Raw genomic sequence first — 25632 nt, 5'->3', positions numbered from 1 at the left:
GCATCTTTGATGTCCAGAGACACCATATAGTCCCCTTCTTCCAGGTTCGCTATCACTGCTCTGAGTGACTCCATCTTGAATTTGAACTTTTTTATGTAAGTGTTCAAGGATTTCAGATTTAAAATTGGTCTCACCGAGCCGTCCGGCTTCGGTACCACAAACAGCGTGGAATAATACCCCTTTCCTTGTTGCAGGAGGGGTACCTTGATTATCACCTGCTGGGAATACAGCTTGTGAATGGCTTCCAAAACTGCCTCCCTGTCGGAGGGAGACTTTGGTAAAGCAGACTTCAGGAACCGACGAGGGGGAAACGCCTCGAATTCCAGTTTGTACCCCTGCGATACTACCTGTAGAATCCAGGGATCCACTTGCGAGTGAGCCCACTGCGCGTTGAAATTCTTGAGACGGGCCCCCACCATATCTGAGTCTGCTTGTAGAGCCCCAGCGTCATGCTGAAGACTTGGCAGAAGCAGGGGAGGGCTTCTGCTCCTGGGAAGCGGCTGCATGGTGCAGTCTTTTTCCTCTTCCTCTGCCCCGGGGCAGAAAAGAGTGGCCTTTTGCTCGCTTGTACTTATGGGAACGAAAGGACTGAGTTTGAAAAGACGGTGTCTTTTTCTGCTGATGTGAAGTGACCTGGGGTAAAAAGGTGGATTTTCCAGCCGTTGCCGTGGCCACCAGGTCCGATAGACCAGCCCCAAATAACTCCTCCCCTTTATACGGCAATACTTCCATGTGCCGTTTGGAATCCGCATCCCCTGACCACTGTCGCGTCCATAACGCTCTTCTGGCAGAGATGGACATAGCACTTACTCTTGATGCCAGGGTGCAAATATCCCTCTGTGCATCACGCATATATAGTAATGCATCCTTTAAATGTTCTATAGTTAACAAAATATTGTCCCTATCCAGGGTATCAATATTCTCAGTCAGGGAATCCGACCATGCGACTCCAGCACTGCACATCCAGGCTGAGGCGATTGCTGGTCGCAGTATAACACCAGTATGTGTGTATATACTTTTTAGGATATTTTCCAGCCTTCTATCAGCTGGTTCTTTGAGGGTGGCCGTATCAGGAGACGGTAACGCTACTTGTTTAGATAAACGTGTGAGCGCCTTATCTACCCTAGGGGGTGTTTCCCAACGCGCCCTAACCTCTGGCGGGAAGGGATATAATGCTAATAATTTTTTAGAAATTAGCTGTTTTTTATCGGGGGAAACCCACGCTTTATCACACACCTCATTTATTTCCTCTGACTCAGGAAAAACTATTGGTAGTTTTTTCACACCCCACATAATACCCTTCTTTGTGGTACTTGTAGTGTCAGAAAGGTTCAATGCCTCTTTCATTGCCGTGATCATGTAACGTGTGGCCCTACTGGACATTACGTTTGTCTCGTCACCGTCGACACTAGACTCAGTATCTGTGTCAGGGTCTGTGTCGACCCACTGAGGTAACGGGCGTTTTAGCGCCCCTGACGGTGTCTGAGACGCCTGGACAGGTACTAATTGATTTGCCGGCTGTCTCATGTCGTCAACAGTTTTTTGCAAATTGCTGACATTATCACTTAATTGTTTAAATACAATCATCCAGTCAGGTGTCGACTCCCTAGGGGGTGACATCACCAACACAGGCAACTGCTCCGCCTCCACATCATTTTCCTCCTCATACATGTCGACACACGCGTACCGACACACAGCACACACACCGGGAATGCTCTGATAGAGGACAGGACCCCACTTAGCCCTTTGGAGAGACAGAGGGAGAGTCTGCCAGCACACACCCAGCGCTATATATATATATACAGGGATAACCTTATATAAGTGTTATTCCCTTATAGCTGCTGTTATTATCGTTATTTGCTGCCAAAAATGCCCCCCCTTCTCTTTTTTACCCTGATTCTGAAGCAGGACTGCAGGGGAGAGTCAGGGAGCCGTCCTTCCAGCGGAGCTGTGAGGGAAAATGGCGCTTGTGTGCTGAGGAGATAGGCTCCGCCCCTTCACGACGTCCTTATCTCCCGCTTTTTTGTGTAAAAAATGGCAGGGGTTAAAATACATCCATATAGCCCAGGAGCTATATGTGATGTATTATTTTTGCCACCTAAGGTATATACTGTTATATTGCGTCTCAGGGCGCTCCCCCCCCAGCGCCCTGCACCCTCAGTGACCGGAGTGTGAAGTGTGCTGAGAGCAATGGCGCACAGCTGCGGTGCTGTGCGCTACCTTAGACTGAAGACAGGATGTCTTCTGCCGCCGATTTCACCGGACCTCTTCGTCTCTTCTGGCTCTGTAAGGGGGACGGCGGCGCGGCTCCGGTGACCCATCCAGGCTGAACCTGTGATCGTCCCTCTGGAGCTAATGTCCAGTAGCCTAAGAAACCCGATCCACTCTGCACTCAGGTGAGTCCGTTTCTTCTCCCCTTAGTCCCACGATGCAGTGAGCCTGTTGCCAGCAGGACTCACTGAAAATAAAAAAACCTAAACTAAACTTTTATTCTAAGCAGCTCAGGAGAGCCACCTAGATTGCACCCTTCTCGGCCGGGCACAAAAATCTAACTGAGGCTTGGAGGAGGGTCATAGGGGGAGGAGCCAGTGCACACCACCTGATCCTTAAGCTTTTATTTTGTGCCCTGTCTCCTGTGGAGCCGCTATTCCCCATGGTCCTTACGGAGTCCCAGCATCCACTAGGACGTCAGATAAAATGTGGAGACTCAATCAGACCCCCGCCCCTCCCCCTACCACCACCATACCCACTACGAGGGAGCAAGAGGGGGGACATCAGACCAGGTTACAGTACACAGAGAAGGCCGGACAGCAGACCAGGTTACAGTACACAGAGGAGACTGGACAGCAGACCAGGTTACAGTACACAGAGGAGGTGGGACAGCAGACCAGGTTACAGTACATGGAGAAGGTGGGACAGCAGACCAGGTTACAGTACACAGAGGAGGCGGGACATCAGACCAGGTTACAGTACACAGAGACGGGACAGCAGACCAGGTTACAGTACATGGAGAAGGCGGGACAGCAGACCAGGTTACAGTACATGGAGAAGGTGGGACAGCAGACCAGGTTACAGTACACAGAGGAGGCGGGACAGCAGACCAGGTTACAGTACATGGAGAAGGCGGGACAACAGACCAGGTTACAGTACACAGAGGAGGTGGGGCAGCAGACCAGGTTACAGTACACAGAGGAGGCGGGACAGCAGACCAAGTTACAGTACATGGAGAAGGTGGGACAGCAGACCAGGTTACAGTACACAGAGGAGGTGGGACAGCAGACCAGGTTACATAAGGCAGAGGAGGAGGGACAGCAGACCAGGTTACAGTACACAGAGGAGGCGGGACAGCAGACCAGGTTACAGTACATGGAGAAGGCGGGACAGCAGACCAGGTTACAGTACATGGAGAAGGTGGGACAGCAGACCAGGTTACAGTACACAGAGGAGGCGGGACAGCAGACCAGGTTACAGTACACAGAGGAGGCGGGGTAGTAGACCAGGTTACATAAGGCAGAGGAGGCGGGACAGCAGACCAGGTTACAGTACGCAGAGGAGGTGGGACAGCAGACCAGGTTACAGTACGCACAGAAGGCGGGACAGCAGACCAGGTTACAGTACACAGAGGAGGCGGGGTAGTAGACCAGGTTACATAAGGCAGAGGAGGCGGGACAGCAGACCAGGTTACAGTACATGGAGAAGGTGGGATAGCAGACCAGGTTACAGTACACAGAGGAGGCGGGACAGCAGACCAGGTTACAGTACACAGAGGAGGCGGGACAGCAGACCAGGTTACAGTACACAGAGGAGGAGGGACAGCAGACCAGGTTACAGTACGCAGAGGAGGCGGGATAGCAGACCAGGTTACAGTACGCAGAGGAGGTGGGACAGCAGACCAGGTTACAGTACACAGAGGAGGAGGGACAGCAGACCAGGTTACAGTACGCAGAGGAGGCGGGATAGCAGACCAGGTTACAGTACGCAGAGTAGGCGGGACAGCAGACCAGGTTACAGTACACAGAGAAGGCAGGACAGCAGACCAGGTTACAGTACACAGAGAAGGCAGGACAGCAGACCAGGTTACAGTACGCAGAGGAGACTGGACAGCAGACCAGGTTACAGTACGCAGAGGAGGCGGGACAGCAGACCAGGTTACAGTACACAGAGGAGATGGGACAGCAGACCAGGTTACAGTACACAGAGGAGGTGGGACAGCAGACCAGGTTATAGTACGCACAGGAGGCGGGACAGCAGACCAGGTTACAGTACACAGAGGAGGCGGGGTAGTAGACCAGGTTACATAAGGCAGAGGAGGCGGGACAGCAGACCAGGTTACAGTACATGGAGAAGGTGGGATAGCAGACCAGGTTACAGTACACAGAGGAGGCGGGACAGCAGACCAGGTTACAGTACACAGAGGAGGCGGGACAGCAGACCAGGTTACAGTACACAGAGGAGGAGGGACAGCAGACCAGGTTACAGTACACAGAGGAGGCGGGATAGCAGACCAGGTTACAGTACGCAGAGGAGACGGGACAGCAGACCAGGTTACAGTACATGGAGAAGGCGGGACAGCAGACCAGGTTACAGTACATGGAGAAGGTGGGACAGCAGACCAGGTTACAGTACACAGAGAAGGCAGGACAGCAGACCAGGTTACAGTACGCAGAGGAGACTGGACAGCAGACCAGGTTACAGTACGCAGAGGAGGCGGGACAGCAGACCAGGTTACAGTACACAGAGGAGATGGGACAGCAGACCAGGTTACAGTACACAGAGGAGGTGGGACAGCAGACCAGGTTACAGTACGCACAGGAGGCGGGACAGCAGACCAGGTTACAGTACACATAGAAGGCAGGACAGCAGACCAGGTTACATAAGGCAGAGGAGGCGGGACAACAGACCAGGTTACAGTACATGGAGAAGGTGGGATAGCAGACCAGGTTACAGTACACAGAGGAGATGGGACAGCAGACCAGGTTACAGTACGCAGAGGAGGTGGGACAGCAGACCAGGTTACAGTACGCAGAGGAGGTGGGACAGCAGACCAGGTTACAGTACACAGAGAAGGCAGGACAGCAGACCAGGTTACAGTACGCAGAGGAGACTGGACAGCAGACCAGGTTACAGTACGCAGAGGAGGCGGGACAGCAGACCAGGTTACAGTACACAGAGGAGATGGGACAGCAGACCAGGTTACAGTACACAGAGGAGGCGGGACAGCAGACCAGGTTACAGTACGCAGAGGAGATGGGACAGCAGACCAGGTTACAGTACATGGAGAAGGTGGGACAGCAGACCAGGTTACAGTACGCAGAGGAGGTGGGACAGCAGACCAGGTTACAGTACACAGAGAAGGTGGGACAGCAGACCAGGTTACAGTACACAGAGGAGGTGGGACAGCAGACCAGGTTACAGTATGCAGAGGAGACGGGACAGCAGACCAGGTTACAGTACACAGAGGAGACTGGACAGCAGACCAGGTTACAGTACGCAGTGAAGGCGGGACAGCAGACTAGGTTACATTACGCCGAGGAGGCGGGACAGCAGACCAGGTTACAGTACGCAGTGAAGGCGGGACAGCAGACTAGGCTACATTACGCGGAGGAGGCGGGACAGCAGACAAGGTTACAGTACGCAGAGGATGCAGGAACAGCAGACCAGGTTACAGTACAACCAGGAGGCGGGACAGCAGACCAGGTTACAGTACACAGAGGAGGCGGGACAGCAGACCAGGTTACAGTACACAGAGGAGATGGGACAGCAGACCAGGTTACAGTACGCAGAGGAGGTGGGACAGCAGACCAGGTTACAGTACGCAGAGGAGGCAGGACAGCAGGCCAGGTTATAGTACGCAGAGGAGACTGGACAGCAGACCAAGTTACAGTACACAGAGGAGACTGGACAACAGACCAGGTTACAGTACACAGAGGAGGCGGGATAGCAGACCAGGTTACAGTACGCAGTGAAGGCGGGACAGCAAACTAGGTTACAGTACGCAGAGGAGGCGGGACAGCAGACAAGGTTACAGTACGCAGAGGATGCAGGAACAGCAGACCAGGTTACAGTACAACCAGGAGGCGGGACAGCAGACCAGGTTACAGTACACAGAGGAGGTGGGACAGCAGACCAGGTTACAGTACGCAGAGGAGGTGGGACAGCAGACCAGGTTACAGTACGCAGAGGAGGCGGGACAGCAGACCAGGTTACAGGACGCAGAGGAGACTGGACAGCAGACCAGGTTACAGTATGCAGAGGAGGCGGGACAGCAGACCAGGTTACAGTACGCAGTGAAGGCGGGACAGCAGACCAGGTTACATTACGCAGAGGAGGCGGGACAGCAGACCAGGTTACAGTACGCAGAGGAGGCGGGACAGCAGACCAGGTTACAGTACACAGAGGAGGTGGGACAGCAGACCAGGTTACAGTACGCAGAGGCGACAGAACAGCAGACAAGGTTACAGTATGCAGAGGAGGCGGGACAGCAGACCAGGTTACAGTACGCAGTGAAGGCGGGACAGCAGACCAGGTTACATTACGCAGAGGAGGCGGGACAGCAGACCAGGTTACAGTACGCAGAGGAGGCGGGACAGCAGACCAGGTTACAGTATACAGAGGAGGTGGGACAGCAGACCAGGTTACAGTACACAGAGGAGGTGGGACAGCAGACCAGGTTACAGTACAACCAGGAGGCGGGACAGCAGACCAGGTTACAGTACATGGAGAAGGTGGGACAGCAGACCAGGTTACAGTACACAGAGGAGGTGGGACAGCAGACCAGGTTACAGTACAACCAGGAGGCGGGACAGCAGACCAGGTTACAGTACACAGAGGAGGTGGGACAGCAGACCAGGTTACAGTACACAGAGGAGGTGGGACAGCAGACCAGGTTACAGTACAACCAGGAGGCGGGACAGCAGACCAGGTTACAGTACATGGAGAAGGTGGGACAGCAGACCAGGTTACAGTACACAGAGGAGGCAGGACAGCAGACCAGGTTACAGTACATGGAGAAGGTGGGACAGCAGAGCAGGTTACAGTACACAGAGGAGGCAGGACATCAGACCAGGTTACAGTACATGGAGAAGGTGGGACAGCAGAGCAGGTTACAGTACACAGAGGAGGTGGGACAGCAGACCAGGATACAGTACGCAGAGGAGGTGGGACAGCAGACCAAGTTACAGTACGCAGAGGAGGCGGGACAGCAGACCAGGTTACAGGATGCAGAGGAGACTGGACAGCAGACCAAGTTACAGTACGCAGAGGCGACAGAACAGCAGACCAGGTTACAGTACATGGAGAAGGCGGGACAGCAGACCAGGTTACAGTACATGGAGAAGGTGGGACAGCAGACCAGGTTACAGTACACAGAGGAGATGGGACAGCAGACCAGGTTACAGTACATGGAGAAGGCGGGACAGCAGACCAGGTTACAGTACACAGAGGAGATGGGACAGCAGACCAGGTTACAGTACATGGAGAAGGCGGGACAGCAGACCAGGTTACAGTACACAGAGGAGGTGGGACAGCAGACCAGGTTACAGTACACAGAGGAGGTGGGACAGCAGACCAGGTTACAGTACATGGAGAAGGCGGGACAGCAGACCAGGTTACAGTACACAGAGGAGGTGGGACAGCAGACCAGGTTACAGTACACAGAGGAGGTGGGACAGCAGACCAGGTTACAGTACATGGAGAAGGTGGGATAGCAGACCAGGTTACAGTACATGGAGAAGGCGGGACAGCAGACCAGGTTACAGTACACAGAGGAGACGGGACAGCAGACCAGGTTACAGTACACAGAGGAGACGGGACAGCAGACCAGGTTACAGTACACAGAGGAGGCCGGACAGCAGACCAGGTTACAGTACACAGAGGAGGCGGGACAGCAGACCAGGTTACAGTACGCAGAGGAGGTGGGACAGCAGACCAGGTTACAGTACACAGAGGAGGTGGGACAGCAGACCAGGTTACAGTACACAGAGGAGGTGGGACAGCAGACCAGGTTACAGTACACAGAGGAGGCGGGGCAGCAGACCAGGTTACAGTACACAGAGGAGGCGGGACAGCAGACCAGGTTACAGTATATTGTACAGGCCACTCACCTTCTCTCCGCTGGAGTAGAAAAAATAACGAAGTCGTACGATATTGCAGTGATCCAGCTTCCTCATGATTTGCAGCTCTCGGTTCTGAAAGAAACAAAACACTGCGCTGTAAGGACCCAGCATTACTTCTCTGTGTATTAGTACACATCGGGGTCTATTCAATAAGAGCCGGTATTTCCGACTGTCGGAAAAACCGGCACTTGTCAAAAACCACGTGGATTGGCAGATTAGCCGCGGATCCACAGAGTGTTGTCGAATTCATGGCCAATTCCGACAGGATTTTGGCCCGTTTTCGACAATGCTGATCAGACTTCAAAAAATGTCGGATCAGCATTGTCGTAAAACGGACAAAGCCTGTCGGAATTTCCAGAGAATTGAATACTGCGACATGCATTGAATACCCCCGATGTTATACGGAAGAGTAGGATCAAATGTATTCAAAAGAATTCTCCATACACAGTAAGGAGAGATCTCAGTAAGGAGGGATCGCTGTACATGCAACACCTCTATATTACACAGTACGGCGGCATCTCTATATTACACAGTACGGCGGCATCTCTATATTACACAGTAAGGGGGATCTTTGTACATGCAACACCTCTATATTACACAGTAAGGAGGGATCTCTATATTACACAGTAAGGGGGATCTTTGTACATGCAACACCTCTATATTACACAGTAAGGAGGGATCTCTATATTACACAGTACGGCAGCATCTCTGTATTACACAGTAAGGAGGGATCTCTGTATTACACAGTGAGGAGGGATCTCTATATTACACAGTACGGCGGCATCTCTGTATTACACAGTACGGCGGCATCTCTGTATTACACAGTAAGGGGGATCTTTGTACATGCAACACCTCTATATTACACAGTAAGGAGGGATCTCTATATTACACAGTACGGCGGCATCTCTGTATTACACAGTAAGGAGGGATCTCTGTATTACACAGTGAGGCGGGATCTCTGTATTACACAGTGAGGAGGGATCTCTGTATTACACAGTGAGGAGGGATCTCTGTATTACACAGTAAGGAGGGATCTCTGTATTACACAGTAAGGAGGGATCTCTGTATTACACAGTAAGGCGGCATCTCTGTATTACACAGTAAGGCGGCATCTCTGTATTACACAGTAAGGCGGCATCTCTATATTACACAGTACGGCGGCATCTCTATATTACACAGTACGGCGGCATCTCTATATTACACAGTAAGGAGGGATCTCTGTATTACACAGTAAGGAGGGATCTCTGTATTACACAGTAAGGAGGGATCTCTGTATTACACAGTAAGGAGGGATCTCTGTATTACACAGTAAGGAGGGATCTCTGTATTACACAGTGAGGCGGGATCTCTATTACACAGTGAGGAGGGATCTCTGTATTACACAGTAAGGAGGGATCTCTATATTACACAGTACAGCGGCATCTCTGTATTACACAGTAAGGCGGCATCTCTATATTACACAGTAAGGCGGCATCTCTGTATTACACAGTACGGCGGCATCTCTGTATTACACAGTACGGCGGCATCTCTGTATTACACAGTACGGCGGCATCTCTGTATTACACAGTACGGCGGCATCTCTGTATTACACAGTACGGCGGCATCTCTGTATTACACAGTACGGCGGCATCTCTATATTACACAGTACGGGGGCATCTCTATATTACACAGTACGGGGGCATCTCTATATTACACAGTACGGCGGCATCTCTATATTACACAGTACGGCGGCATCTCTATATTACACAGTACGGCGGCATCTCTATATTACACAGTGAGGAGGGATCTCTATATTACACAGTAAGGAGGGATCTCTGTATTACACAGTAAGGAGGGATCTCTGTATTACACAGTAAGGAGGGATCTCTGTATTACACAGTAAGGAGGGATCTCTGTATTACACAGTAAGGAGGGATCTCTGTATTACACAGTAAGGAGGGATCTCTGTACTACACAGTAAGGAGGGATCTCTGTACTACACAGTAAGGAGGGATCTCTGTACTACACAGTAAGGAGGGATCTCTGTACTACACAGTAATGCGGTATCTCTACATTACACAGTAAGACGGCATCTCTGTATTACACAGTAAGGAGGGATCTCTGTATTACACAGTAAGGAGGGATCTCTGTATTACACAGTAAGGAGGGATCTCTGTATTACACAGTAAGGAGGGATCTCTGTATTACACAGTAAGGAGGGATCTCTGTATTACACAGTAAGGAGGGATCTCTGTATTACACAGTAAGGAGGGATCTCTGTATTACACAGTAAGGAGGGATCTCTGTATTACACAGTAAGGAGGGATCTCTGTATTACACAGTAAGGAGGGATCTCTGTATTACACAGTAAGGAGGGATCTCTATTACACAGTAAGGAGGGATCTCTGTATTACACAGTAAGGAGAGATCTCTGTATTACACAGTGAAGAGGGATCTCTGTATTACACAGTGAGGATGGATCTCTGTATTACACAGTAGAGGAACGATCTCTGTATTGCACAGTAAGGAGGGATCTCTGTATTACACAGTAGAGGAACGATCTCTGTATTGCACAGTAGAGGAACGATCTCTGTATTGCACAGTAAGGAGGGATCTCTGTATTACACAGTAAGGAGGGATCTCTGTATTGCACAGTAGAGGAACGATCTCTGTATTGCACAGTAAGGAGGGATCTCTGTATTACACAGTAAGGAGGGATCTCTGTATTACACAGTAAGGAGGGATCTCTGTATTACACAGTAAGGAGGGATCTCTGTATTACACAGTAAGGAGGGATCTCTGTATTACACAGTAAGGAGGGATCTCTGTATTACACAGTAAGGAGGGATCTCTGTATTACACAGTAAGGAGGGATCTCTGTATTACACAGTAAGGAGGGATCTCTGTATTACACAGTAAGGAGGGATCTCTGTATTACACAGTAAGGAGGGATCTCTGTATTACACAGTAAGGAGGGATCTCTGTATTACACAGTAAGGAGGGATCTCTGTATTACACAGTAAGGAGGGATCTCTGTATTACACAGTAAGGAGGGATCTCTGTATTACACAGTAAGGAGGGATCTCTGTATTACACAGTAAGGAGGGATCTCTGTATTACACAGTAAGGAGGGATCTCTGTATTACACAGTGAGGAGGGATCTCTGTATTACACAGTGAGGAGGGATCTCTGTATTACACAGTGAGGAGGGATCTCTGTATTATACAGTGAGGAGGGATCTCTGTATTACACAGTAGAGGAGCGATCTCTGTATTACACAGTGAGGAGGGATCTCTGTATTACACAGTGAGGAGGGATCTCTGTATTACACAGTAAGGAGGGATCTCTGTATTACACAGTAAGGAGGGATCTCTGTATTACACAGTAAGGAGGGATCTCTGTATTACACAGTAAGGAGGGATCTCTGTATTACACAGTAAGGAGGGATCTCTGTATTACACAGTAAGGAGGGATCTCTGTATTACACAGTAAGGAGGGATCTCTGTATTACACAGTAAGGAGGGATCTCTGTATTACACAGTAAGGAGGGATCTCTGTATTACACAGTAAGGAGGGATCTCTGTATTACACAGTAAGGAGGGATCTCTGTATTACACAGTAAGGAGGGATCTCTGTATTACACAGTAAGGAGGGATCTCTGTATTACACAGTAAGGAGGGATCTCTATTACACAGTAAGGAGGGATCTCTATTACACAGTAAGGAGGGATCTCTGTATTACACAGTAAGGAGGGATCTCTGTATTACACAGTAAGGAGGGATCTCTGTATTACACAGTAAGGAGGGATCTCTGTATTACACAGTGAAGAGGGATCTCTGTATTACACAGTGAGGATGGATCTCTGTATTACACAGTAGAGGAACGATCTCTGTATTGCACAGTAAGGAGGGATCTCTGTATTACACAGTAGAGGAACGATCTCTGTATTGCACAGTAGAGGAACGATCTCTGTATTGCACAGTAAGGAGGAATCTCTGTATTACACAGTAAGGAGGGATCTCTGTATTACACAGTAAGGAGGGATCTCTGTATTACACAGTAAGGAGGGATCTCTATTACACAGTAAGGAGGGATCTCTGTATTACACAGTAAGGAGGGATCTCTGTATTACACAGTAAGGAGGGATCTCTGTATTACACAGTAAGGAGGGATCTCTGTATTACACAGTAAGGAGGGATCTCTGTATTACACAGTAAGGAGGGATCTCTGTATTACACAGTAAGGAGGGATCTCTGTATTACACAGTAAGGAGGGATCTCTGTATTACACAGTAAGGAGGGATCTCTGTATTACACAGTGAGGAGGGATCTCTGTATTACACAGTGAGGAGGGATCTCTGTATTACACAGTGAGGAGGGATCTCTGTATTATACAGTGAGGAGGGATCTCTGTATTACACAGTAGAGGAGCGATCTCTGTATTACACAGTGAGGAGGGATCTCTGTATTATACAGTGAGGAGGGATCTCTGTATTACACAGTAGAGGAACAATCTCTGTATTACACAGTAGAGGAGCGATCTCTGTATTACACAGTAGAGGAATGATCTCTGTATTACACAGTAGAGGAATGATCTCTGTATTACACAGTAGAGGAACGATCTCTGTATTACACAGTAGAGGAACGATCTCTGTATTACACAGTAGAGGAACGATCTCTGTATTACACAGTAGAGGAGCGATCTCTGTATTACACAGTAGTGGAACGATCTCTGTATTACACAGTAGTGGAACGATCTCTGTATTACACAGTAGAGGAATGATCTCTGTATTACACAGTAAGGAGGAATCTCTGTATTACACAGTAAGGAGGGATCTCTGTATTACACAGTAAGGAGGGATCTCTGTATTGCACAGTGAAGAGGGATCTCTGTATTGCACAGTGAGGGGGGATCTCTGTATTACACAGTGAGGAGGGATCTCTATTACACAGTAAGGAGGGATCTCTGTATTACACAGTAAGGAGGGATCTCTGTATTACACAGTGAGGAGGGATCTCTATTACACAGTAAGGAGGGATCTCTGTATTACACAGTAAGGAGGGATCTCTGTATTACACAGTGAGGAGGGATCTCTGTATTACACAGTGAGGAGGGATCTCTATTACACAGTAAGGAGGGATCTCTGTATTACACAGTAAGGAGGGATCTCTGTATTACACAGTGAGGAGGGATCTCTATTACACAGTAAGGAGGGATCTCTGTATTACACAGTAAGGAGGGATCTCTGTATTATACAGTGAGGAGGGATCTCTGTATTACACAGTAGAGGAACGATCTCTGTATTACACAGTAGTGGAACGATCTCTGTATTACACAGTAAGGAGGGATCTCTGTATTGCACAGTAAGGAGGGATCTCTGTATTGCACAGTAAGGAGGGATCTCTGCACATGCGAGGACGATATTAATGCTGTGACACCATATAGAGAGGTAATGTGAGTGAGGAGAGACACGCAGCAGCAGACATTGCACACCCCGGATCACTGATAACCAGATACCATGCTGTCTGTGGTCTATGGGACAGGGGTAAGATATGAGGTGTGCTCAGACAGCTGGTGAGTCCCCAGATGACCTCCTCTGCTCAGTCACTTTAATCCATCACATCCACAGGAGACGCAGAGAGAGCAGCCAGGTAACCCGAGCTCACGCAGCAGAGCAGGATGTGTTGTGCATTGTGCAGGTTGCTAAGTCACGCGCTGGCTGCTCTGTGCACTGATGGGTATAGCAGGCACGCACACCAGCCAGGCCATTACCTGGCACCAAACAATGCCATACTACGATACAGAGATGCATTATGGGTGGGCTGGTGCAGAGATCCATATAATGTACAGATAATGTACAGCAGACCACCTCTCACGTATAGCGGAGCCCCAGCAGCCACAGGTGGACTACAGCAGCTGCGCAATCCCTCGGGCCAGCGTCACTCAGCAGACAGGCTCTGCGGGGAAAGGTCACCAGTAAGTGCTTGCTCTCAGGCACAGATACTAGGGTGGTGCTTTCCTGGGACACACCGACGGGGAGACCCCAGCAGGAGAGGGATGAACGCTGGACATTTATAGGGAAATAAGGAGCAATTACCGGGCACAGTATCATTTATATAGCACACACATATTCTGCAGCGCTGTACAGATTTCAGTCCAAACATCAGTCGCTGGCCCAGGAGAGCTTACACTCACTGGGGCAGATGTATTAAGCCTGGAGAAGTGATAAACCAGTGATAAGTGCAAGGTGACAACACACCAGCCAATCAGCTCCAATATGTAAATGTACAGTTAGGAGCTGATTGGCTGGTGCGTTATAAACTTCCACTTATCACTGCTTTATCACTTCTCCAGGCTTAATACATCTGCCCCTATATTCCTTATAAAGGAACACACTTGGGTTAATTTTGGTCAGAAACGAATACCAGTATTTTTTGGGAGTGTGGGAGGAAACTTGAGGACCCCGATGAAACCAATGCAAACAAGGTGAGAACATACAAACTCCACCACTGGTTTAGTCATGAAACACAGGATGGTGGCAGTATAGCTGTGTACTGTACAGCTAAGAGCCCCTCCCGGGCCATTGCCCCCTACCCTCAGCTGCACTATAACAACATGTGTACACTACACCGCAACAATCGCTGCATGGAACAAACCAGGAGCCTGCAATTCCTCTAGAAGCAGCAGCTTGGGCAGGAGGATTCTGCAGGCGGGGTGCCCCTTTATCATAAAGCTTATCCCACGCTTATTCTCGAGATCGGTCTGCTCTCAAACCCAGCACCTGTCTTCCTGTACGAGAAACCCCAGGAACAGTCACATCACTGAGGCACAAGGCAGACATAGTCCCGCAATACAGATATCCCGCTGCAACAGCAGGAGGAAATTACATATACAGGAGCAATTCTACCAGTGTGCAAACTAGACATGTGAAACGCGTCGCCCGTCTCTCAGCACTGCTTTCCTGTACTAGAAACCCCAGGAACAGTCACATCACTGAGGCACAAAGCAGACATAGTCCCGCAATACAGATATCCCGCTGCAACAGCAGGAGGAAGTTACATTTACAGGAGCAATTCTACCAGTGTGCAAACTAGACATGTGAAACGCGTCGCCCGTCTCTCAGCACTGCCTTCCTGTACTAGAAACCCCAGGAACAGTCACATCACTGAGGCACAAGGCAGACATAGTCCCGCAATACAGATATCCCGCTGCAACAGCAGGAGGAAATTACATATACAGGAGCAATTCTACCAGTGTGCAAACTAGACATGTGAAACGCGTCGCCCGTCTCTCAGCACTGCCTTCCTGTACTAGAAACCCCAGGAACAGTCACATCACTGAGGCACAAAGCAGACATAGTCCCGCAATACAGATATCCCGCTGCAACAGCAGGAGGAAGTTACATTTACAGGAGCAATTCTACCAGTGTGCAAACTAGACATGTGAAACGCGTCGCCCGTCTCTCAGCACTGCTTTCCTGTACTAGAAACCCCAGGAACAGTCACATCACTGAGGCACAAGGCAGACATAGTCCCGCAATACAGATATCCCGCTGCAACAGCAGGAGGAAATTACATATACAGGAGCAATTCTACCAGTGTGCAAACTAGACATGTGAAACGCGTCGCCCGTCTCTCAGCACTGCCTTCCTGTACTAGAAACCCCAGGAACAGTCACATCACTGAGGCACAAGGCAGACATAGTCCCGCAATACAGATATCCCGCTGCAACAGCAGGAGGAAATTACATATACAGGAGCAATTCTACCAGTGTGCAAACTAGATATGTGAAACGCGTTGCCCGTCTCTCAACACTTACATTTAGGACAGATAGGAGAGTCGCGCATGACGTATATCACTAGTCTAGTGAAAAGGCTGGAACTAATAAATGGTGACTCCTAAAGGTCAATTCAATTAGGAAGGAGTTGCTTGGTGAAACGCGCATACATGGTGAGAGTGTGCGCACCAGAGAAATGTAAGCTTTGCGGTACCCGCGGCACGGTTGTGTGACTTTTCTACAAAGTGCGAACTTGAAACAGTGGGGAAACCATTCTGGACCCCAAACGAGTAGCAGCTGAGGTAGCAGGAGGCGGTTAGTGGCCACAAGGAAAGTTCTGGAGGTTATTAAATGGTGGCAGATGGAAGATTTTTGGTGGGAAAATGAAAGCAAGTATTTATCAGAAAATTAATATAGTTCTGTAAATAGTTGGAACAAACACTTTTAGTTCCCATTAAAAACTTCAAAAACCCCCCTCTTCCATCAATACAACAAATCCACATACCTGTCCTGCATCATTTACCCTTCCACGTACCTGTCCTGCATCATTTACCCCTCCACGTACCTGTCCTGCATCATTTACCCCTCCACGTACCTGTCCTGCATCATTTACCCCTCCACGTACCTGTCCTGCATCATGTACCCCTCCACGTACCTGTCCTGCATCATGTACCCCTCCACGTACCTGTCATGCATCATGTACCCCTCCACGTACCTGTCCTGCATCATGTACCCCTCCACGTACCTGTCCTGCATCATTTACCCCTCCACGTACCTGTCCTGCATCATGTACCCCTCCACGTACCTGTCCTGCATCATTTACCCCTCCACGTACCTGTCCTGCATCATTTACCCCTCCACGTACCTGTCCCGCATCATGTACCCCTCCACGTACCTGTCCCGCATCATGTACCCCTCCACGTACCTGTCCCGCATCATTTAAACCTCCACGTACTTGCCCCGCATCATTTACCCCTCCACGTACCTGTCCCGCATCATTTACCCCTCCACGTACCTGTCCCGCATCATTTACGCCTCCACGTACCTGTCCCGCATCATTTACGCCTCCACGTACCTGTCCCGCATCATTTACACCTCCACGTACCTGTCTTGCATCATTTATCCCTCCACGTACCTGTCCCGCATCATTTACCCCTCCACGTACCAGTCCTGCATCATTTACCCCTCCACGTACCTGTCGCGCATCATTGTTCCCTCTATACATACCTGACCCCTCCATACATACCTGTCCCCGTATCACCGACCCCTCCATACATACCTGTCCCCGTATCACTGACCCCTCTATACATACCTGTCCCCGTATCACTGACCCCTCTATACATACCTGTCCCCGTATCACTGACCCCTCTATACATACCTGTCCCCGTATCACTGACCCCTCTATACATACCTGTCCCCGTATCACTGACCCCTCTATACATACCTGTACCCGTATCACTGACCCCTCTATACATACCTGTACCAGCATCACTGACCCCTCTATACATACCTGACCCCTCTATACATAACTGTCCCCTCTATACATAACTGTCCCCTCTATACATAACTGTCCCCTCTATACATAACTGTCCCCTCTATACATAACTGTCCCCTCTATACATACCTGTCCCCTCTATACATACCTGTCCCCTCTATACATACCTGTCCCCTCTATACATACCTGTCCCCTCTATACATACCTGTCCCCGTATCACTGACCCCTCTATACATACCTGTCCCCATATCACTGACCCCTCTATACATACCTGTCCCCGTATCACTGACCCCTCTATACATACCTGTACCCGTATCACTGACCCCTCTATACATACCTGTACCCGTATCACTGACCCCTCTATACATACTGTCCCCGTATCACTGACCCCTCTATACATACCTGTCCCCTCTATACATACCTGTCCCCGTATCACTGACCCCTCTATACATACCTGTCCCCGTATCACTGACCCCTCTATATATACCTGACCCCTCTATACATACCTGTCCCCGTATCACTGACCCCTCTATACATACCTGTCCCCGTATCACTGACCCCTCTATACATACCTGTCCCCGTATCACTGACCCCTCTATACATACCTGTCCCTGCATCACTGACCCCTCTATACATACCTGTCCCCGTATCACTGACCCCTCTATACATACCTGTACCCGTATCACTGACCCCTCTATACATACCTGTACCCGTATCACTGACCCCTCTATACATACCTGTACCCGCATCACTGACCCCTCTATACATACCTGTACCCATATCACTGACCCCTCTATACATACCTGTCCCCTCTATACATACCTGACCCCTCTATACATACCTGACCCCTCTATACATACCTGACCCCGTATCATTGTCCTCTCTATATGAAGAAGTATACGAAAGCAGGACTGCTACGTCAGTGGGCGCATCCAATGTCGCTATCAGACTACTTATTAAAGAGAACATTCACTACCATAAAAGGAGTAAAGGTCTTATAAAAAGATTTGTCCCATAATGCTGTTTGGTCTAGCAAGGTACGGGGCCAGGGAGCCCACCACCCCTACATCATGTACAATAGCAGTGAGGTGCACTTTCAGATATATCGGTGTGGCCGGCTCCCCTATCGTGTATTCTGGAGGGTGTGTGATGTGCCGCAGTCCTGGACCACCTCCGGCGGTTGCGACTAGGCAATGGGACTGTATGCAAAAAGCCCCTGCATCTGGGGTCGATCCCTGGGGTTGCGGGTAGACCAGTGAGGACCCAGCGATCAGGGGGCACTACCGCTTGCACCTAACAGGGTAACGATTATGGCAAGTGTCACTAATCTCAGCACTGCCACTTGTAATGGGATAAGCGTCTAACACCTGTTCCCATCCAGGATAACGCAGGAACCCGCGCAGCTCTCCCTCCTGTGTAATAGTGTTACACAACACACACTTCCACGCTGCTATTTTTGGGCCAAGAAATCTCTGGCAAGCTCACACCAGGTAATTATAGCTAGTAATGTGTGACATAACAGCGGAATGGAGAAAGCAGGAAGCGTGCGGCGAAGGTTACGCTGGAGGTCAGCTGATAGGAGAGTGTAATGGGGGGAAACGCTGGGACAGCGGCAGAGATCCGCTACATGGGAACGTCAGGAGAGTAGAAGGATAAATGTGCAGAAAGCTCTAATCTCAAACACATGGCGGCTTACACAGGCCCCAAGCATGTGATTTATGGTCCTTCCTCAGGAGCTGGCCGCAGACCAGGCCATTTCCTGTCTGCTTTGATGTTCAGTCTATTCAGAAAGAAAGGAAACACTCTAACCCAGAGCGGATCTCACCTGCCTAACACTGGCCCGTTATAGATGTGGCTCTCCCCTGGGGGTCTTGTCCACAGAATATTAGGCACTCATTCAAGAATTTCTTCTCCAACTACATTTTTCTACCGCTATAAAAAGGAAGCACTGCACATATACACACGGAAAAGCCATAACCACCTGTCTCATACGGCGTAGGTCACCCCGTGCCGCCGGAACAGCTCCTACCTGTCGAGGCATGGACTCCACAAGACCTCTGAAGGTATCTGGCGCCAAGAGGTTAGCAGCAGATACTTTTAGTCCTGTAAGTTGTGAGGTGGGGCCTCCGTGGATCGGACTGATGTTACCCGCACACCCCACAGATGGTCGGATTGAGAGCTGGGGATTTTGGATGACAAGATGACACAGTCAACCCTTTGTCATATTCCTTAAACCATGCCTGAGCAATGTTTGGACTGCGGCAGGGCGCAATATCCTGTTGACTGAGGCCATTGCTATCAGGGAATACTGCTGCCATGAAGGGGTGTATTTGGCCTGCGACAATGTTTAGGTAGGTGGTACGTGTCACAGTAGCATGCACATGAACGGCAGGACCCAAGTTTTCCCAGGAGAACATAACCCAGAGCATCACATGGCCTCTGCCGGCTTGCCTTCTTCCCATAGTGAATCCTGGTGCCATCTCTGCCCCCAGGTAAATGACACACACACAGCGGTGGTCAGCATTGGGCACTCTGACCAGTCTGCGGCTACGTAGAAAGCTGCGATGCTCTGTATGTTCCTACACCTTCCTATCACAGCCAGTATTAACATTTTCAGCAATTTGTGCTACAGTAGCTCTTCTGTGGGAGAGGACCAGACCGGCTAGCCCTCACTACCCACATGGATCAATGAGCTTTGGGTGTCCATGACCCTGTTGCCGCTTCACTGACTGCCCTTCCTTGGACCACTTTGAATCAGTACTAACCACCACATACCAGGAAGAGCCCATAAGACCTGCCATTGTGGAAATATTCTGGCCCAGTCACTAGCCATCACAATTTGACCCTCGTCGCTCAGATCTTTACACTTGCCCAATTTTCACTTATCGCCTTAAAGTACAGAATGGTCACTTATGCCTAATATATCCCAACCATTGCCAAGTGCCACTGTAACGAGATAATCAGAGTGATTCACTGCATCTATCAGGGGTTTTAACGTTATGCTGATAGGTGCATAATAACAAACAAACACACAGTAATCCTGATATATAGAACACACATACCATAATCCTGCAATGAGGATACATACAGAGAGAACATACTCCTAGGATAATGCTGCAATGAGGATACATACAGAGAGAACACACTCCTAGGATGATCCTGCAATGAGAACACACTCCTAGGATGATCCTGCAATGAGGATACATAAAGAGAGAACACACTCCTAGGATGATCCTGCAATGAGGATACATAAAGAGAGAACACACTCCTAGGATGATCCTGCAATGAGGATACATACAGAGAGAACACACTCCTAGGATGATCCTGCAATGAGGATACATACAGAGAGAACACACTCCTAGGATGATCCTGCAATGAGAACACACTCCTAGGATGATCCTGCAATGAGGATACATACAGAGAGAACACACTCCTAGGATGATCCTGCAATGAGAACACACTCCTAGGATGATCCTGCAATGAGGATACATACAGAGAGAACACACTCCTAGGATGATCCTGCAATGAGAACACACTCCTAGGATGATCCTGCAATGAGGATACATAAAGAGAGAACACACTCCTAGGATGATCCTGCAATGAGGATACATAAAGAGAGAACACACTCCTAGGATGATCCTGCAATGAGGATACATACAGAGAGAACACACTCCTAGGATGATCCTGCAATGAGAACACACTCCTAGAATGATCCTGCAATGAGGATACATAAAGAGAGAACACACTCCTAGGATGATCCTGCAATGAGGATACATAAAGAGAGAACACACTCCTAGGATGATCCTGCAATGAGGATACATACAGAGAGAACACACTCCTAGGATGATCCTGCTATGAGAACACACTCCTAGGATGATCCTGCAATGAGGATACATAAAGAGAGAACACACTCCTAGGATGATCCTGCAATGAGGATACATAAAGAGAGAACACACTCCTAGGATGATCCTGCAATGAGGATACATACAGAGAGAACACACTCCTAGGATGATCCTGCTATGAGAACACACTCCTAGGATGATCCTGCTATGAGAACACACTCCTAGGATGATCCTGCTATGAGAACACACTCCTAGGATGATCCTGCAATGAGAACACACTCCTAGGATGATCCTGCAATGAGGATACATAAAGAGAGAACACACTCCTAGGATGATCCTGCAATGAGGATACATACAGAGAGAACACACTCCTAGGATGATCCTGCAATGAGGATACATACAGAGAGAACACACTCCTAGGATGATCCTGCTATGAGAACACACTCCTAGGATGATCCTGCTATGAGAACACACTCCTAGGATGATCCTGCAATGAGAACACACTCCTAGGATGATCCTGCAATGAGGATACATAAAGAGAGAACACACTCCTAGGATGATCCTGCTATGAGAACACACTCCTAGGATGATCCTGCAATGAGGATACATAAAGAGAGAACATACTCCTAGGATGATCCTGCAATGAGGATACATAAACAGAGAACATACTCCTAGGATGAGGCTGCAATGAGGATACATACAGAGAGAACACACTCCTAGGATAATCCTGCAATGATAATACATACAGAGATAACACACTCATAGTGGGATATTCAATTACCGCCGATGAAGCTTCGTGTGAAATTTCCCAATGTTTCATCAATGTTTTTTAAACCGGAAAAATAAGATTTACTCGCCGGTAAATCTATTTCTCGTAGTCCGTAGTGGATGCTGGGGACTCCGTAAGGACCATGGGGAATAGCGGCTCCGCAGGAGACTGGGCACAACTAAGAAAGATTTAGGACTACCTGGTGTGCACTGGCTCCTCCCACTATGACCCTCCTCCAGACCTCAGTTAGGATACTGTGCCCGGAAGAGCTGACACAATAAGGAAGGATTTTGAATCCCGGGTAAGACTCATACCAGCCACACCAATCACACCGTATAACTCGTGATACTATACCCAGTTAACAGTATGAACATAACAGAGCCTCTCACAGATGGCTCAACAATAACCCTTTAGTTAACAATAACTATATACAAGTATTGCAGACAGTCCGCACTTGGGATGGGCGCCCAGCATCCACTATGGACTACGAGAAATAGATTTACCGGTGAGTAAAATCTTATTTTCTCTGACGTCCTAGTGGATGCTGGGGACTCCGTAAGGACCATGGGGATTATACCAAAGCTCCCAAACGGGCGGGAGAGTGCGGATGACTCTGCAGCACCGAATGAGAGAACTCAAGGTCCTCCTCAGCCAGGGTATCAAATTTGTAGAATTTTGCAAACGTGTTTGCCCCTGACCAAGTAGCAGCTCGGCAAAGTTGTAAAGCCCAGACCCCCTCGGGCAGCCGCCCAAGAAGAACCCACTTTCCTCGTGGAATGGGCTTTTACCGATTTATGCTGCGGCAGGCCAGCCGCAGAATGCGCAAGCTGAATTGTGCTACAAATCCAGCGAGCAATAGTCTGCTTCGAAGCAGGAGCAGGTCCTGTCTGAGCGGTAGAGGCCATGGGTCCTCTGAGATCAATTCTTGAAGTTCCGGGTACCAAGCTCTTCTTGGCCAATCCGGAACAATGAGTATGGTTCTTACTCCTCTTTTCCTTATTATCCTCAGTACCTTGGGTATGAGAGGAAGAGGGGGGAACACAAACCGACCGGTACACCCACGATGTCACTAGAGCGTCCACAGCTATCGCCTGAGGGTCCCTTGACCTGGCGCAATATTTTTCTAGCTTTTTGTTCAGGCCCACCTGTGGCTTTTCCCAACAGTTTACAATCAGTTGGAAGACTTCTGGATGAAGTCCCCACTCTCCCGGGTGGAGGTCGTGTCTGCTGAGGAAGTCTGCTTCCCAGTTGTCCACTCCCGGAATGAACACTGCTGACAGTGCTAACACGTGATTTTCCGCCCATCGGAGAATCCTTGTGGCTTCTGCCATCGCCATCCTGCTTCTTGTGCCGCCCTGTCGGTTTACATGGGCGACTGCCGTGATGTTGTCTGACTGGATCAGTACCGGCTGGCTTTGAAGCAGGGGTTTTGCCTGACTTAGGGCATTGTAAATGGCCCTCAGTTCTAGAATATTTATGTGTAGGGAAGTCTCCTGACTTGACCAAAGTCCTTGGAAGTTTCTTCCCTGTGTGACTGCCCCCCAGCCTCGAAGGCTGGTATCCGTGGTCACCAGGACCCAGTCCTGTATGCCGAATCTGCGGCCCTCCTTGAGATGAGCACTCTGCAGCCACCACAGCAGAGACACCCTGGTCCTTGGAGACAGGGTTATCAACCGATGCATTTGAAGATGCGATCCGGACCATTGGTCCAACAGGTCCCACTGAAAAGTTCTGGCATGGAACCTGCCGAATGGAATTGCTTCGTAGGAAGCTACCATCTTTCCCAGGACTCGCGTGCAGTGATGCACCGACACCTGTTTTGGTTTCAGGAGGCCTCTGACTAGAGATGACAGCTCCCTGGCTTTCTCCTCCGGGAGAAACACTTTTTTCTGGACTGTGTCCAGAACCATCCCCAGGAACAGTAGACGAGTCGTAGGAACCAGCTGTGACTTTGGAATATGTAGAATCCAACCGTGCTGGTGTAGCACCTCCTGAGATAGTGCTACGCCGACCAACAACTGCTCCCTGGACCTCGCCTTTATCAGGAGATCGTCCAAGTACGGGATAATTAAAACTCCCTTCTTTCGAAGGAGTATTATCATTTCGGCCATTACCTTGGTAAATACCCTCGGTGCCGTGGACAGGCCGAACGGCAACGTCTGGAATTGGTAATGACAATCCTGTACCACAAATCTGAGTACTCCTGGTGAGGATGGTAAATGGGGACATGCAGGTAAGCATCCTTGATGTCCAGTGATACCATGTAATCCCCCTCGTCCAGGCTTGCAATAACCGCCCTAAGCGATTCCATCTTGAACTTGAATTTTTTTATATATGTGTTCAAGGATTTCAAATTTAAAATGGGTCTCACCGAACCGTCCGGTTTCGGTACCACAAACATTGTGGAATAGTAACCCCGTCCTTGTTGAAGTAGGGGCACCTTGACTATCACCTGCTGGGAATACAGCTTGTGAATTGCCTCTATCACAGCCTCCCTGCCGGAGGGAGTTGTTGGCAAGGCAGATTTGAGGAAACGGCGGGGGGGAAATGTCTCGAATTCCAGCCTGTACCCCTGAGATACCACTTGAAGGATCCAGGGATCTACTTGTGAGCGAGCCCACTGATTGCTGAAGTTTTTGAGACGGGCCCCCACCGTACCTGGCTCCGCCTGTTGAGCCCCAGCGTCATGCGGCGGACTTAGAAGAAGAAGCGGGGGAGGACTTTTGTTCCTGGGAACTGGCTGTATGCTGCAACTTTTTCCCCCTACCTCTGCCTCTGGGCAGAAAGGACGCGCCTCTACCCCGCCTGCTCTTTTGGGGACGAAAGGACTGTACCTGATAATACGGTGCTTTCTTTGGTTGTGAGGGGACACGTGGTAAAAATGCTGACTTCCCAGCCGTTGCTGTGGACACTAGGTCTGAAAGACCATCCCCGAACAACTCCTCACCCTTATAAGGCAAAACTTCCATGTGCCTTTTTGAATCTGCATCACCTGTCCACTGCCGAGTCCATAACCCTCTCCTGGCAGAAATGGACAGTGCACTTATTTTAGATGCCAGCCGGCAAATATCCCTCTGTGCATCTCTCATGTATAAGACAGAGTCTTTAATATGCTCTATGTTTAGCAATATAGTGTCCCTGTCTAGGGTGTCAATGTTTTCTGACAGGGAATCTGACCACGCAGCTGCAGCACTGCACATCCATGCTGAAGCAATAGCTGGTCTCAATATAATACCAGTGTGTGTATATATATATATAGCCTTCAGGAGAGCCTCCTGCTTTCTATCAGCAGGTTCCTTTAGGGCGGCCGTATCCGGAGACGGTAGTGCCACCTTTTTTGATAAGCGTGTAAGCGCTTTATCCACCCTAGGGGGTGTTTCCCAACGTGACCTATCCTCTGGCGGGAAAGGGTACGCCATTAGTAACTTTTTAGAAATTACCAATTTTTTATCGGGGCAAGCCCACGCTACTTCACACACTTCATTTAATTCTTCAGAAGGGGGAAAAACTACTGGTAGTTTTTTCTCTCCAAACATAATACCCTTTTTTGTGGTACCTGGGGTCACATCAGAAATGTGTAAAACATTTTTCATTGCCTCAATCATGTAACGAGTGGCCCTATTGGACATTACATTAGTCTCTTCGTCGTCGACACTG

General features: G+C 49.4%; 1 protein-coding gene across 2 annotated transcripts in view; it reads right to left on the bottom strand.

Moving 5' to 3' along the window:
* Nucleotides 1-25632, bottom strand: part of GSK3B (glycogen synthase kinase 3 beta) — a 166097-nt gene that overhangs the window by 41258 nt on the left and 99207 nt on the right. For both annotated transcript variants that reach the window (XM_063956858.1, XM_063956859.1), the window contains exon 3: nucleotides 8103-8186. In XM_063956858.1, the coding sequence (XP_063812928.1) occupies nucleotides 8103-8186 (84 nt within the window). The remainder of the gene's footprint in view (nucleotides 1-8102; nucleotides 8187-25632) is intronic.

Source organism: Pseudophryne corroboree, chromosome 2 (assembly GCF_028390025.1).
Source record: "Pseudophryne corroboree isolate aPseCor3 chromosome 2, aPseCor3.hap2, whole genome shotgun sequence".
NCBI classification, from domain to species: domain Eukaryota; kingdom Metazoa; phylum Chordata; class Amphibia; order Anura; family Myobatrachidae; genus Pseudophryne; species Pseudophryne corroboree.
This window is presented reverse-complemented; position numbering and strand designations above follow the sequence as displayed.